At 42.3% G+C, this 14669-nt stretch overlaps 2 protein-coding genes across 3 annotated transcripts; one reads left to right on the forward strand and one right to left on the reverse strand.

The window, feature by feature from the left end:
• The first annotated feature begins 512 nt into the window (after positions 1-512).
• On the forward strand, positions 513-4864 carry rraga (Ras-related GTP binding A). Of its 2 annotated transcripts, none has more exons than XM_041952383.1 (10): positions 513-646; positions 1057-1178; positions 2186-2285; positions 2392-2458; positions 2576-2798; positions 3476-3571; positions 3655-3777; positions 3888-3979; positions 4082-4197; positions 4288-4864. In XM_041952383.1, the coding sequence occupies exons 2-10, from the start codon at positions 1152-1154 to the stop codon at positions 4389-4391; spliced, it is 948 nt and encodes a 315-aa protein (XP_041808317.1). In that variant the 5' UTR covers positions 513-646; positions 1057-1151; the 3' UTR covers positions 4392-4864. The 2 variants fall into 2 exon arrangements, with proteins under 2 accessions (XP_041808317.1, XP_041808316.1); XM_041952382.1 differs by having other exon boundaries at positions 588-730.
• Positions 4865-6887: 2023 nt separating this feature from the next.
• cnga2b (cyclic nucleotide gated channel subunit alpha 2b) lies at positions 6888-10718 on the reverse strand. Its single transcript, XM_041952729.1, has 6 exons — positions 10618-10718; positions 10398-10508; positions 9557-9733; positions 8766-8873; positions 8529-8635; positions 6888-8380 (listed from the first exon to the last, which is right to left on the reverse strand). The coding sequence occupies exons 1-6, from the start codon at positions 10716-10718 to the stop codon at positions 6888-6890; spliced, it is 2097 nt and encodes a 698-aa protein (XP_041808663.1).
• Positions 10719-14669: the final 3951 nt, after the last annotated feature.

Consider the following 14669-nt stretch of genomic DNA (forward strand, 5'->3'; position numbering starts at 1 on the left):
TGTATAGTGCAGCCGATGATTATTTCATGATGGATTAATCTGCTAATTAGTTTTTTTTATTAATCGACAGATTGTTTGCTTTGCAAAAATTCTGAGAATAGTGAGAAAGGAAATGTCACAGTTACCCAGAGCCCAGAGTGATATCTTTATAATGTTTGTCCAACCAACAGTCCAAATTAAAAGGAAAAGCATCACATTTTCACATTTTTACATGAAAAATCACTTTGGTATCAAAAAAGTTTCCAATGAATTTTCTGTCCATTAATCAACCAATAGTTTCAGTCGTACTTGTATAAACTGTTGGGTAATTTAGAACAAAACGTTCTATTTTTAAAAGCTCTTTTGTTTCTTAATTTGTAAAGTAACTTGTAACTAAAATGGACAGATAAATGAAAGTGAAATAAGAAGTACAACACTTCCTTTTGAGATGTAGCGGAGTTGATGTAGAAAGTAGCAAGAAAAGAAAAGACTCAAGTAAAGTAGAAGTATCCAAAATTACTTAGTTACATCCATAGTAAACACCAGGGAACAGCGCACGAGCTGTCTGCGAGACAAAACTCAGGGCACAAACCAAAATTATCTCATCATGTGACTTCGGCGTAAACAGGAAGCAGCTGATCTTGACTTCACTGCCTGATTCTACGAAGTAATGTATACAACTGGTATTCTTAAAAACGAGTAAAGCCTATAGTCTAACTTTGTATTTAAGTAAGCGTTCTACCCTGACGGGGTGAGTAGACGTCATACTACTCAATTTTAACTTAGCTAGCTAGCCGTTTAGCTCGGCCAAGCTACCTGACATTTATCTGGACTGCCTATCGTGCTAGCTAACTTAGCATTAGCTCAGGTGTTTATCCGGAACAGAGAAAATAGTTTTTATTAAGTAAACTGCTTGTATATTCTTGTAAGTCTAATAAGCTTATAGCATGCTTGGTCACACATGCTTGACTTGTCCGTCATATAAGCGTTTAAACGTGTCGTGTGTAGTTATACCGGTGTTCTGCTTCGGTGGAGCTGAGTAACAGCTAGGTGAAAATATTTGTGTTTGTTCTGCAGCTGAAGGGAGGAAGAGGAGAGCTGCTGTGGACACAGACCAAAGTCATCTGACTTGCAGCTCAGAGAAATACTCTACATCGTGTCTGCTGATTGGGATGTCAAGCACAGCAATGAAGAAAAAGGTGAAGCAGAGGCTAATCAATGACTGTTTGCGGCGCCACAGGCAGTAGAGAAGTACAGTTACTGGAGTGCTGGACTAATGAGTAATGACTTCCCTGCCCTTTGCTCGAGTACTGTTATTTCATGCCTCTACCAGACTTATATATATAATTTGGCGCTTTAGCTGTTTCTCAATACTTTAAAATGTGTCTGGAAGCTGTTGTCAGATCCATCATAATAATTGAAAATGCACATTTTGATATGCAGCATTTGGTACTTTACATCTGTCCCATAATAAAAATCAGGAGACACTGACACTGACACGGCGCAACCAGTCCATCTACTCAAGACTTAAGGTTTATTAAAAAACTATTTAGAGTCAAGTTTACTCTATCTGGATCTGTAAATGTGAGAGATTATTAGATAAAATGAAGAGATTTAATGTTTCTTCCTCAAATTGTGTTCTTGGTAGTGTGGAGAATTCTGTGAAACTGTCTCAGACCGTTGTGTGGGCAGATAAAATTTACAGAAAATATAAATGAGCAATTAAAATTAATAAATGACGTGACAAAATATTACTTATCAAGCATTTTGACATCAAACACGTCTTAGACTGGTAAGATTTCATGTACAAAACATAAAATCATTTGATAAAATTTGATGCATTGTTACAGATTAAACTGCCCATTACGGTATATAAAGCCCTTAAAATGGGCTCTCAACGAGCTACAGCACTGCATTACATTTATTCACCTAACACTTTTATTGAAAGCTACTTACAACAAGTGATTAAAATGTGGTCATTAATTCATCAGTAATCACATCATATAAATTAACACTGACAGGAATCTTTCTTCTGTATAATGAGAATTTTTATAGTGATATTGAAGCACATGATATTTTTGGCATTGCACTATTGCTGCTTTAATTTAAGTAAAGAGTCTGAATATTTCTTCCATCACTTGTCAGGAGAGGATAGACAGGATTTTAACTTCAGTGATGGTCTTATCTGTTGCATTTGTGCTTTCAGGTGTTACTGATGGGAAAAAGTGGGTCTGGAAAGACCAGTATGAGATCAATCATCTTTGCCAATTACATAGCTCGAGACACACGCCGCCTTGGAGCTACAAGTAAGAGTGCTTTAAAGAAAGGTTCTGCATGAAGATACATTTTTAAAGCTTGGTTTGTATTTAATGTCATCCATTAAATCTTTTTATCCTTGCATGTTAAATGTAGTTGACGTGGAGCACTCCCATGTACGGTTTCTGGGCAATCTGGTTCTAAACCTGTGGGACTGTGGAGGGTAAAGTACATTTGTTCATTATTTGCCATATTTGGGCCAGCTTTGACAATTCAATTCAAGCCTTTCTCTTAGTCTGAAAGCCTCTTAAACGTTACCTGTGCTTCCTTTACGCATCAGACAGGACACGTTCATGGAGAACTACTTCACCAGTCAGAGGGACAACATTTTCAGAAACGTAGAGGTGCTTATTTATGTATTTGATGTTGAGAGCCGTGAGCTGGAGAAAGACATGCACTACTACCAGTCGTGTCTGGAGGCCATCCTGCAGAACTCCCCCGATGCCAAAGTGTTCTGCCTCGTTCACAAAATGGATCTGGTGCAGGAAGACCAGAGAGATTTGGTAAGCTCAACACTTTTTATCAGATTAATAGTGGTCGTCCTCTCTTACGGCCACATTTTTGCAGTCTCACACAGAAGCACATGAACAAAAGAGGAAAGCGATGTTCACACAGCACCAGAAACACTGCTGCCACTGTCTGTCTTTGCCACATTTGGTGTCCTTAGTTTTAGTACTTAAAGTAATTTTATCTTAAGTCAGATTTGTTACCAATATGAGAATACAGTAATGTTAAACCATTTTAGAAAATATTTTCTGTGAAAGATCACAAGATTAACCCTTGGTTACATACACATAACAGTGTGATCATTGCAGTGACATAAATCAGCCAGGTATGACAGGAGGGACAAAAAGTAACCGTAACAAAAAACATTTTAAATTTAAGATTGGACAGTATTATATTACTTTAGCTACCATTGTGCTGCAAACATCGACACAACTGCATTAAATAAGGATGATGATGAATTAAATGTGCAAAACTATTGAAGAGGTTATAAAAGCATGCTTCCTTTTTTGAAGGAAGATGTAGAATAAAGGCATAATAAGTGGTATTATTAATTTAAACATTTAAAGACAAATTTCTCCATTTGCGTCATTCATTTGTTGTTTAACCGAGGAAGATCTAAAGTGTAGCTGCTTTAATACTGTTCATGTGACTGACTGACTTTGCTGTTTTACAGATCTTTAAGGAGCGTGAAGAAGATCTGAAGAGACTGTCCAGACCTCTGGCTTGCACTTGCTTCAGGACATCAATCTGGGACGAAACCCTGTATAAGGTGGAGACATTTGACTGGTTTTAAGTTCAGATGTCAGGTAACAAAGCTGACTTTGTAAGAAACCTTTTTGAATGTCTTTGCAGGCCTGGTCGAGCATAGTGTACCAGCTCATCCCAAACGTCCAGCAGCTGGAGACAAACCTGAGAAATTTTGCGCAGATCATAGAGGCAGATGAAGTTCTCCTGTTTGAGAGAGCCACCTTCCTGGTGAGAGTAACCACCTCCTCTGGAACGACAGTGTCCTGGGCAGAAAATCTGGCTCTAGTTATGAGAGTCTTTTTTTAATTATTTCTGTTTTTGGTGTTTTGTTAATTCAGGTGATCTCCCACTATCAGTGCAAAGAGCAGCGTGATGCTCACCGGTTCGAGAAGATCAGTAACATTATCAAACAGTTCAAACTCAGCTGTAGGTAAGTTCACTCTGCAAAGACATGTCCTTCACTCCACACATCGCCTGCTGAACCTCTAGGATCTTTCTGATTTTTAAAAAATATTTATTTTATTTTATCCAGTAAACTTGCGGCCTCATTCCAAAGCATGGAAGTGAGGAACTCTAACTTTGCAGCCTTCATTGACGTCTTCACCTCCAACACGTATGTCATGGTCATCATGTCGGACCCCTCCATTCGTAAGTAGCAACGATGACATTTCTCTGCAGCGAATTTGCATTTAAGAGACCAAATCAGCCTAATAAGAACCCTTGTCTCCATTGTTCCAGCATCTGCAGCCACTCTCATCAATATCCGTAATGCTAGGAAACACTTTGAGAAGTTGGAACGGGTGGATGGACCCAAGCACAGCCTGCACATGCGAATGCGCTAGCCTGTGCATTTGTCCCAGTGGATATTCTCAGCCAATCAGTCCACAGACCGCAGACGACATGTTGTGGTCTTCCAGCTCCAATACACATGAGCAGCCCTGCACTGTGTCCTCTATATCTTCACGTTCAATCACAGTTATTACAGGAGAAATCATATTTCCTTTTCCTCTACAGTGATCATAAGTATCTCAGATATATATATCTGAGATGAATTCTGTTGAAGTACTTGCCCTAATGCGACACATTAAAGTAAAATGAATAGTTGTGTTTACTATGAAGGGGGCTACCTTTGCTGTCACACTTTGTCTTCTACAGTTGATTCATTTACTCCATGCACCGAGTCCCAGTGTTTGGGGGACGTTCTCTCCAAATGATAAGCAGCAGATACTGTTTGATTTTCAAATGCAGTTTGTAAGCTGTTACACTTTGAAAGTACGAACAATATAGTTATATTCAGAAAAACATCATTTGTAATGTGTTTTTTCTGCTCTCACGTCTTGACAGTGCTCACCACGTGATCGACAAAAGTGTCCTATTTATGGTTCATACGCTAATACATGTTTGCTTCCTGTAAAAATCATCCTGCTCAGAGATGGTGCATGTTGTCCCTTTCACTCACTGCAGCCACATGGCCTCATGACACTGCACCAGTTGTTCTGTGCACATGACAGTGTGTGTTTGATGTGGTAGGGGGTTGGATGTGTGTGTGTGTGTGGTGAGAGAGAGAGGGAGGTTGGGGAAGGGCACAGTTCAGTGCACCTGTTAAGTGAGTTGCATGGAGTCAACAGTAGCGTAGCTGCAGATGGAGCTGCATGGTAAATGCACAACACAATGAGTTCATTTCAGTGAATTTAACAATGTGACAAACAGCCAGAAACTTGTCCATTTCCTTTGTTAATATCGGAATTAGCACTCAAAGCCCCTGAAAACTTACCTTCAAAACTATTTTTTTTCTCTATAACATAAAACATTCACAATTACATGAGAAATAGTCAAGGTTATAAACATCTTTGGATATATTATTTATTGTAGAACTAAGCAAATGTTCTTCACCAGGACTGTATGGCTGTGGTTTGATCAGATTTTGACTGACAGTGACCAAACATCTTAGCAGCTGTCATCACATTCTGAATGTTGCTAAATGCTGGTGCACAGAAGTGTCAACTTTTTATATTTGGGCCCCTCCCACTTTAAGCCAAAAAGAAGAAATAACAAATAGAAATTAAACAAACTTCTTTTTTAACATAAAATAGAGCATTCATGTGGGACCCCGTTGCTCATAGTAAGAAAATACATTAAAGTTAGAGTTTGTCATGTTGCTTTGCTGTGGAGTGCTGTCTGTTAGCTCTGTGCAGAGAGAGAGAGAGTTTGAGTTTATCAGGAGCTGAACCTGTCATTTGACCAGCCTATGGCAGGTACAGAACCTGGAGATTTGTCCATCATCCTTGAGCCGACCCAATCCTTCAGGAGTTGCAGGGAACGTGCACTCATTACCTCCTGCTTCTTTATTATACTCGCCAGGGGCATTGTTCCAGCTGCGCTTATCGACACTGCTCATGTGGTTCAGTTGTATCCTGGAATGCAGAGGCTGAATAACTGGAAAATCCCCAGTCCCTCACTTCAGGGAGTGAGTCTGCATAAAAGAAATGAGACTAACTAAATACAAACAGAGACAAAGTGGCGTTTGATATAAGACTGGCAAAGTACATTTTATAGCAAATAAAAATCTCACTAAATTGAAGCCCTTTTGTGGCACAACTGAAAAAATAGACAGCAAATTGCTAGTGAGTCACTTCACCAGAGCCCAAATCATTTTCAGTGCAAGAGCTCTCCTTAGATGTCCCACAAACAAGTCAGAGTTGGGAAGAAAATGTCAAAAGATTGTTATGATGGTCATTATGCGTCTGGTTCAGATTGAACCTGAAACGGGAGGACACTGGAAAATAACTGTGTTTGTGTACTTGAACTCAGCAAATCACCTTCTCCCGTCTCTCCTCGGACCTTTTCCCCAGGAGGAGCAGCGAGGGACGGGGTGTACAGGCCCAGAGCATAATATATGTCGACACAACTGAATCCCTCTGCTGACGCAACTGAGCTCAAATGTTTACAAACCTGCAATTTTAAGTGCTTTTTAGTCTGAAGTCTAAAAAGTGACATTTAAACTTCAGGTTTTTAATGTATTTTTTTTCTCTTGAGCAGTTTGTCTCACACCCTGATTTAACTTGATCTGGGAAGTAGCTTTAAAGCCATTCAAACACATATTCACATTCACTGGTTTTGGCATGTGTGAGAACTCAAAGACTGAATGGGCATAGCAGTGTTGTCCACTTTCTCTTCATGTTTATTTAACATGCAGACATCTCTACGCTCAGCTAAACGGATGAAAGCAGTCTCACGATGGTAGTTAAAGAGGGTGTTGTGGGATTTCCCTAGACCTTAAAGAGCCCAAATCAAAGTATTTCATGAGATATGGATCTAACATCTCCTCGGTGACACAGTTAATTTTCTGATCTTGGGCTCTTTTTGTCCTCTATTTGCACACTATTTCTTTGTGGGGACCCATCTGTATGGGCAACAGGCCTGGGGTCTGCGTCCTTGACCGTCTCTGCATCTGCGTCCACGTCACCGCCTGAATCTGCGCCGCAGTCCGTTTGGTTCAGCTGCCGCTCCAGCAGAGTGATGCGCTGCTTCAGCCGCTGCTGAGTGTGCGTGTATTCGCTGAGCAGACGGGCAAAGCGAGTCTGAAGGGTGTCCAGGGAGGCCTCCAGCCTCTCCACCTTCTCCTCTGTGTCCTCTTTCTGCAGCCCGCCGCTCTCCGCGTTCTCATCCAGCAGACCCTCCTTCATCAGGATCTCCCGGCCCCTCTCCTCTAGCACAGTCTTAGCATTTGGATACTCGGTCACTGCCTCCATCAAGTCATCCTTAGAGAGGCAGAACAGATCAGAGTAGCCCAAGCTGCGAATGTTGGCTGTTCGACGATTTCCCATTTTACTCCCTTTTATGTTCAGGATGCTGATTTCCCCGAAGCAGCTGCCAGCGGTGAGCAGAGCGTACTGAGTGACCCCGTCATCAGCCACCACTGCCAGCTTCCCTTCTTTAATGATGTACATCTCCTTTCCTATGTCCCCTTTCCTGCAGATGTAGTCCCCTGGACTGAAGACCTGCGGGCGTAGCTTGAGCACAAGCTCCACCAGCAGTCCTGCCTCACAGTCTTGAAAAATGCGTACTTTCTTCAGGGTCTCCAGGTGTACGTTAATAGCAATCTCAGCACGCAGCTTGTTTGGCAAGTTCTTTAGCACCTCCTGCTCGTCAACGGCTTTCTTGTTGGTCCAGAGGTAGTCAAACCATTTAATGACTCGCGTCTCCAGTTCTTTGCTGACTTTGCGGAAGTGCATGTAGTGCTTGATGGCATCGATCCGAGCTTGAAACTCGGCACGCGTGGCGTTCATGTTGGCAATCATGGAACCAACGTTTCCTACAATCGTGGCAAAGATCAACACCCCAACAAGGAAGTCAAAGACCACAAACAGGTACTCTTCATCTCGCACGGGTGCAGGCATCTCTCCAATAGTGGTCAGAGTAAGAGTGGACCAGTACAGGCAGTAGACATAGCTCCGAGTCAGGGAGGAGTACTCAGGTTTGGAGATGTTTGGGAACACCCATGTGTCTGAGCCGAATCCTAAAGACTTAGATATAGCGTAATAGATGCAGGCGTTCCAGTGGATGATGACCAGGATGTAAAGCACCAAGTTGCCAATACGGAAGATGTTGGGGTAGTTGGTGCGTGTCTCCGTGCGGTCAAAGAATTCGAACATGCGCGGGAAGCGCAGCAGGCGGTTAAACCTGAGCTGTGGCGTGTGGATGCCGGTGGAGATGTACGCCAGGTCGGTGGGCAGGATGGACACCACGTCCAGCTTGAACTGTAGCGTTCGGACGTAGCTGTCTCTGAGCTTGGCGTGGTCCTTCACCAGCAAACCTTGTTCCAGAAACCCTGAGACAAGAGCATGAGTTCAGTTAGGGTCATTTAAAAGATAATTACTTTTGCATAATCACATTAAAACACATGGGACCTTAAGACTTTGCACTTCTTTTGTGTCATACAGCTACATTGTGCCTTGACGTATTTTAAAATAGGTTACCTGTGCGAAGTCGGACGCACGTGTCCATTAGATACACAAAGTCAGAGAGGTAGTCCAGCACCAGCCAGCAGATGTAATTGCCCACCTGTAACTTGTCAAAGCATGCCCTGTGAATATAAAAAGAAACATGATTTACTGCTCCTGTCGAAGAAGTGGACAGTGCACCCATTCACTACATCCATCACCCGTCTCTGGAGGCTGCGGGGCCCCGACAGATAACGCCTGGGGTGTTATTACCTCGCCACAACAAGGAACCAGTTGTAGAGCACCGCTGTGGCGATAACAAATAACCAGCGGTAGTAGGCGTTGTCGGATGGAGACACCACAAACAGATTCCACTTTTTCCTGAAAGCATGGAGAGAGTGCAAATGATACACTCAGACACCGCTCTAGCTCATGTTTCTGTCAAGTACTACACATTACTGCAAGATATACAGCAAGATAGAAGCAGCAGCGATATATAAAATACGCAATACGATAGCCCTGCAACAAACTCTAACAACTGAATTTTACTGTTTGTTGGTGTGATGACTCATCTCTGTGGTCACTTCTAAGGCTTTGTGCTGTCATAGTGTACTGTATTATACTGAGAGGTGTTTCCCATATTTTCCACCTTCTTTTCCTTATTTAGTGAAGCAAAAGCAGACATAGCAATATAAACTACAGCCTCAAAACTACCAGAGTGGAATCCCTTGAGTGCTGAAGTGCCTTTTTTTTTTCCAAAACCTTTATTTAAACAGGCCTTGTCTGTGACATGATGGCTTCATTTTTGCCCTGAACTGCCCCTCTGATTTGCTCAAATGTCACTCTGTTATGACTTCTGGGCGAAACAAACCCTAAACATTAACGCTGTGTGCAGAAGCGGTGCCCCATGACCTTTAAAGTGTCTGTGCAGCTGCTATTAACAAGATTTATGTCTTAACTCAGGCACTATCATTACAGAACTGTTGTGCTGGATGTATTGCACCCAGTATATGTATTGCATATCAACGCACATAGCAATGGTCCAGGCGGGCAGGCGGGCATACCTAAAGATCCCTTTGGCATTGTTGCCATTGGCATCCGGTTGCGTGTTGCTGATGCGGCTGGGGGCCATTCTCAGCTCAGGGCCACGAAAGCGCTCCATGAAGGAGTCTGGCCGCTCCTCCTCCTCCAACAGACTCCTGTGCGCCCATTCCCTCAGCCTCACCACCAGGCTCACCAGTCTGACTCACACACACACCGAACATACAAGCATCATGTGTGAGTCACAGCTGGCGCTAAAAGAACGTGCTCAGCACATATGAAAACAAAAGCAGGGCAGCGTGAAAAACATGAAATGGTTGTGAGTGTGCGACACCATCAGAGAGAGGACGGGCAGTCTGGCCAGACGTTACTCGTCCAGCACAAGCACAACTACAGCTGTCAGCGTCTCTCACAGAACTACACAGTGGAACAAGTGAAAGGCAGACGGAAAAATCACTTCCAGCACGACTTTCCCCTCCGACAGGTCAAACAGAGGCATTGAGATAGATGAGACCTCTGTCAATAAACAGCTGAGTTTTCAGATTCTCTTCAAATTATCTTCTCGGTTCTTGTCAAATCCTGCAAGAGAAACAGCTCGAAATAAACAAGATTCGCACACTGACGGAATAAGATGGGAAAGCTTCTCTCTGGTTTTATGCTCCCAGTGCATGAAGTGTGCCAGCTGACAAATATCACCACCAGCTTGGTCATCGGGGTCTTTATGAGCTTGAATGTGTGCTTTTATCCAGCGTGCGTGGCCTTAAAAAGCACCTGTTGCACTTGGTCTGAGGAAACAGGCTGTTTTTAAACAGTCAGATCAGTCAGTGCTGGGCCGTGCCGTGCTGTGGGTTGTTACAGCTTTACCTTGAGATGGCTCCGCTCCTTTGAAAAGAGTTTCTGGAGTTGCCTCCATGAGGGTCGAGAGCGGCGACTCTTTGGAGCTCTGAGGACGTGTCATCGCAGACAGATGGCACCCTGGGAGATAAAAAAAAAAAAAAAACATGCATGCTTTGCCTCTCTCAAACAACCCTCTGAGACGAACACACCAACACACCCCGACACAGGACTGAACAGTTGCCGTCACCTGCTGAGGATGCTCTCTGCTCTCTCGATCTCCTCCTCCAAGGTGGTCTTCACTGACAGATTGTGAGGCGACCGGTCCCTCTCCGCCACCTGGCCCGTCATCTTCAGATCTGCAGGCGAGGGCGAGCACTCACATCACAGCTCGTCATGTATCATGTGTGTGATAGGGAGTGTTGAGCGTGTGGCAGCAGAGGAAAGTGTTTATGGTGCGTATGACAGATTATCATCAGGGGACACCTGGGGGGGGGGCGACTGGGAGTGTCTGCCACAGTCCCTCACCTGTCCCATCACACAGCAGCTGGTTGCTGTGGTGACTGAGAGAAACTCGGCGACACTGATGCTGCTTTGTTTGAAGTGCAGTTTTGTCGTGATGGAAGTTCACCTAAACCCCATTTCAGGCTGCTAACAGTAGCATCCCCCACCCCTGAAAACACGAGGGCAGTGACACACTCCCACCCCCCGCAGCACGGACAGATGACGAGGTGTTTAGGTGACTGTTACCATTGTACAACTAATTGGTGGATCATTAACGAAAACACACATACACACACAGTCGGCCTGAAGCTCAGCGAGCCAATCAGCTGCTCTCCCTCAGGAGCGGCATCACTTAGGAAACCAGGGTGCAGACTGAGAGCAGAGAGGGTTCACTAAACCAGCAGCAAACACTGGTAAATCAACTGCAAAGAGACAAGATACATGTCTTACTGTTAGAGTGGCCCAAAAAAAGCAGTTGGACTTATTTTGGTAATGTTTATGTTTATTCTATGGGTCCATAAATTCAGAATAATTTCCAAAGTGTTCTGTAGAAAGTTTCCAGCAAAGAACAATGTCATTTTGTACTAATTGTGGGATTAATTCTAGCTAATTGCAAGTGTAATCTAGATATTTGTCTGCAGGCAAGCAAACAGGTTAACATACAGTTCTGCATATGAAGAGAGTTGCTAATAGTTCATGAGATATTAATAAATACTCACTTTGATTTAAATGGAGCTTTTTCACATTCCTATTCTTCCTATAATTGGTGCTAAATTACTATTTGCTCTTTCTTGGAAATAACTAGAGAATTACAGACCTTTAAATATAGCTTACTTTTTAAAATTAAACTTATGTATCATGGTAACTCTGCAATTGCAAATAAATATTATATATATATATTAAATACATTATAAGAAAGAGCTGTTTGCTTTACTAGCAGTATGCAGTGCTGTGAACATTTTTTTTACTTGTTTTTACAATATGATATTAACATTAAAGGTCATTGTTTGCCATTAAATTGCATTCTTAACACATTAGCCTTGTGGATTAACAGCATTGTGGTTAACTAGAAAAAAAGAGAGAAGAAAATAATGGAAAATAAATCAGCTCTCGCTTGTCTTTAGTCTTACCTTTAGTTTCCTTCAGTTTCTCCAATAAAATCCTTATGGTGACTTCACACAGACACACCCAGAGCGGCTCCTTCCCGGCCAATCCATCCTCACTGCCCACAGTGCATGTTATGAGAGGAAAAATCAAACTGCGTCCAACACCCAAAAAAAAAAAAAAAAAAAAAAAAAGACAATCACAAGTCCTGCTCTTGCAACATTTTGTGTGAGCCTCGTCTTGAAGTGCGCTCCCCTCTTCCCCTCAGGAGCAGGAACACGTGGTCCACCTGATCCTCAGATGGCCGGAGCACAAGCAGGAGGCTGGCAGGATGAGAGCTGCAGGGCGGGGAAATCTTTCACTGCTGGAGAGCCCAGATGTCAGTGTTAGACGGAGGAGTCTTCAGGGGAAACGACACGAAGCGAGCAGACAATTCAACAGGCTTCCACATTTGTTGTGTTTGATATTCGGCTCTCTTCATTCATTTCATATTGATAATAGTGCAGGATAATGTCTTGGCCTTATGTCATGTTTTATGTTTGCTATTTACTTGACATTTCCTTAAAAACAATTGTTTCCACTTGTTTTTTTTATTTGTATGGTGTATAACATTATATTATTGACCTGAACATTTTTTCTTGAAATATTGGCTTGCAGTGGTGGAAAGAAACTAAACACATTTTCTCAGTTTCTGAACTTAAGTACAATTTTGAGCTTCTTGTACTTGACTTGAATATTTTCATCTTGTACTCTGCTGCATGTCAGACTGAAACATGGTGCTTTTCGCTCCTCTACAGTTTTTCACAACCTTTTTGGCTCATGACCCCTTGCACTAAAATCAGTGGCTCTTTGTTAGATGTCAGATGCCTGTGGGATATTAGCAGTAAGCCTGTCACATTCACATTAGCCCAAAGAGGTCAAATTATCTAATATATTTCACAAAAAAGCAAACATTGCATCAGATATATGTCAGTCACATGGGCCGTTCCTGCGGAAGAAGTACTTTTTCCTTTTGATACTTCAAGTACATTTAGCTGATAATACTTCCGTGCCACTGAAGTAGGAGTTTGAATGCAGGATTTTACTTAAAATTGATTTTTTATGCATCATTGTATTGATACTTTTACATATTTTTAATTTAAAGGTCTTCCACCCTGCTGGATTGATATTTTGTGCAACATTAAACTATTTACATCATATGTCCTTAATGTAACTGATTCTATTGTCCTGGTCTTCATTAGAATTTTTTGGGAATGGTTGCTGTCTGAGCTTCCCCTCCCTATATTTATACTTGTCTTGTTGATAAAAATCACATCTTTAAGTGACATGTTTGCATGTTTTAAAATCAATTTATGATGTTATAATAGTCTCAGGTGTTTGTGATGTGATGCTATATTTATAGGGCCAAACTCTCTTTCCAACGCCACACAGACACGCTCCCCGATGCAAATGGAGCTTGAAAATCCACATGATGAAGGCCACAGGAGACAGCTTCCTCATCATCCAGCTCTCTGACAGTCTCAGCTTTAATCAGATCCTTGGGAAATGGGAGGACTGGAGACTTACTGAGAAGGCCTTCAGGGAGCGGAGCCCAGAGGACTCTACATATGACTGAGATTCAGGCCAGTGAACAGTAAACTACAAGCTGCCACCGCTATCCCCTGTTGTACTACAACACTGTTGATGGAATGTAAAGGAAATCCTGTCTGTTAACAGGAGAGAAGAGACTTAACAGATCAAGTGTGTCAACAGAAATCTCTTATTAATATGGAGACATGAACATTACAGCTGAGATTCTCCACAGCATACGTCTCCAGTTAATCACAATTTAAAGTACTCCTATTATTTCTTTATAGTTGTTGTCATGTTTAAAGTCCATTTAACTTGACTAAATCTTAATATCCTCTTGGGCAGACGTAACAATCATGCATTAAAAAGCAGCAGGGGGAGGAAACACACACACACACACACACACACACGCAGTACATATATATGTATATATTCTATACACCTCATAAAAGAGGTGCTATTTAAGACAGGTACTGTGTGCTACAATGAAAAAGAGGGGAAGAACATAAAAGCATGAGGGCAGTATCACAAAGAGAACCTGAGATAAGAGAAAGGAGAAGCAGGCAGCAGTAAAGGAGTCCATGTGTGCTGCAGGTGGTGGAGAAGACTCAGTGCCTGTTACTTTTCAACTTAGTCAGACATATCTGTAAAAAGAGAGTTAGGTGAGAATATTGATACTGCTCTCGTGCTTGTACAATAAATATGAAGCTGCAACCTGCAGCCTGTTAGCTTAGCTTAGCACAAAGACTGGAAGCAGGGGGGACCAGCTATATACTGTAGTCTTGACTCCGGGAAAGTCACTGCACCTGGTTTATACCCCCTGTAAAACTACTAAGTGACACATTTATGTTTTGGTTTTGAGTTACAGGCTGATGGTAAAAGGTGCTGGTAAGTGGATGATATTTACTTTGCACAGAGCCGGGTTAAATGTTTCCCTGTTTCCAGTCTTTATGCTAAGCTACGCAGACCAGCCGCTGTGTGTAGCATCATATTTAATTTGACAAACGTGTTGAACTGTTCCTTTAATGTTAGTATATTGTACTGCATTTTAGTGACAGGTGTATCTACTATTTCGTCCACCCCATTTAAATCTATGGGGGTAGAGTGAATATGAGAAACACCTCT

Source organism: Chelmon rostratus, chromosome 14, assembly GCF_017976325.1.
Source record: "Chelmon rostratus isolate fCheRos1 chromosome 14, fCheRos1.pri, whole genome shotgun sequence".
Classification (NCBI taxonomy): Eukaryota; Metazoa; Chordata; class Actinopteri; order Chaetodontiformes; family Chaetodontidae; genus Chelmon; species Chelmon rostratus.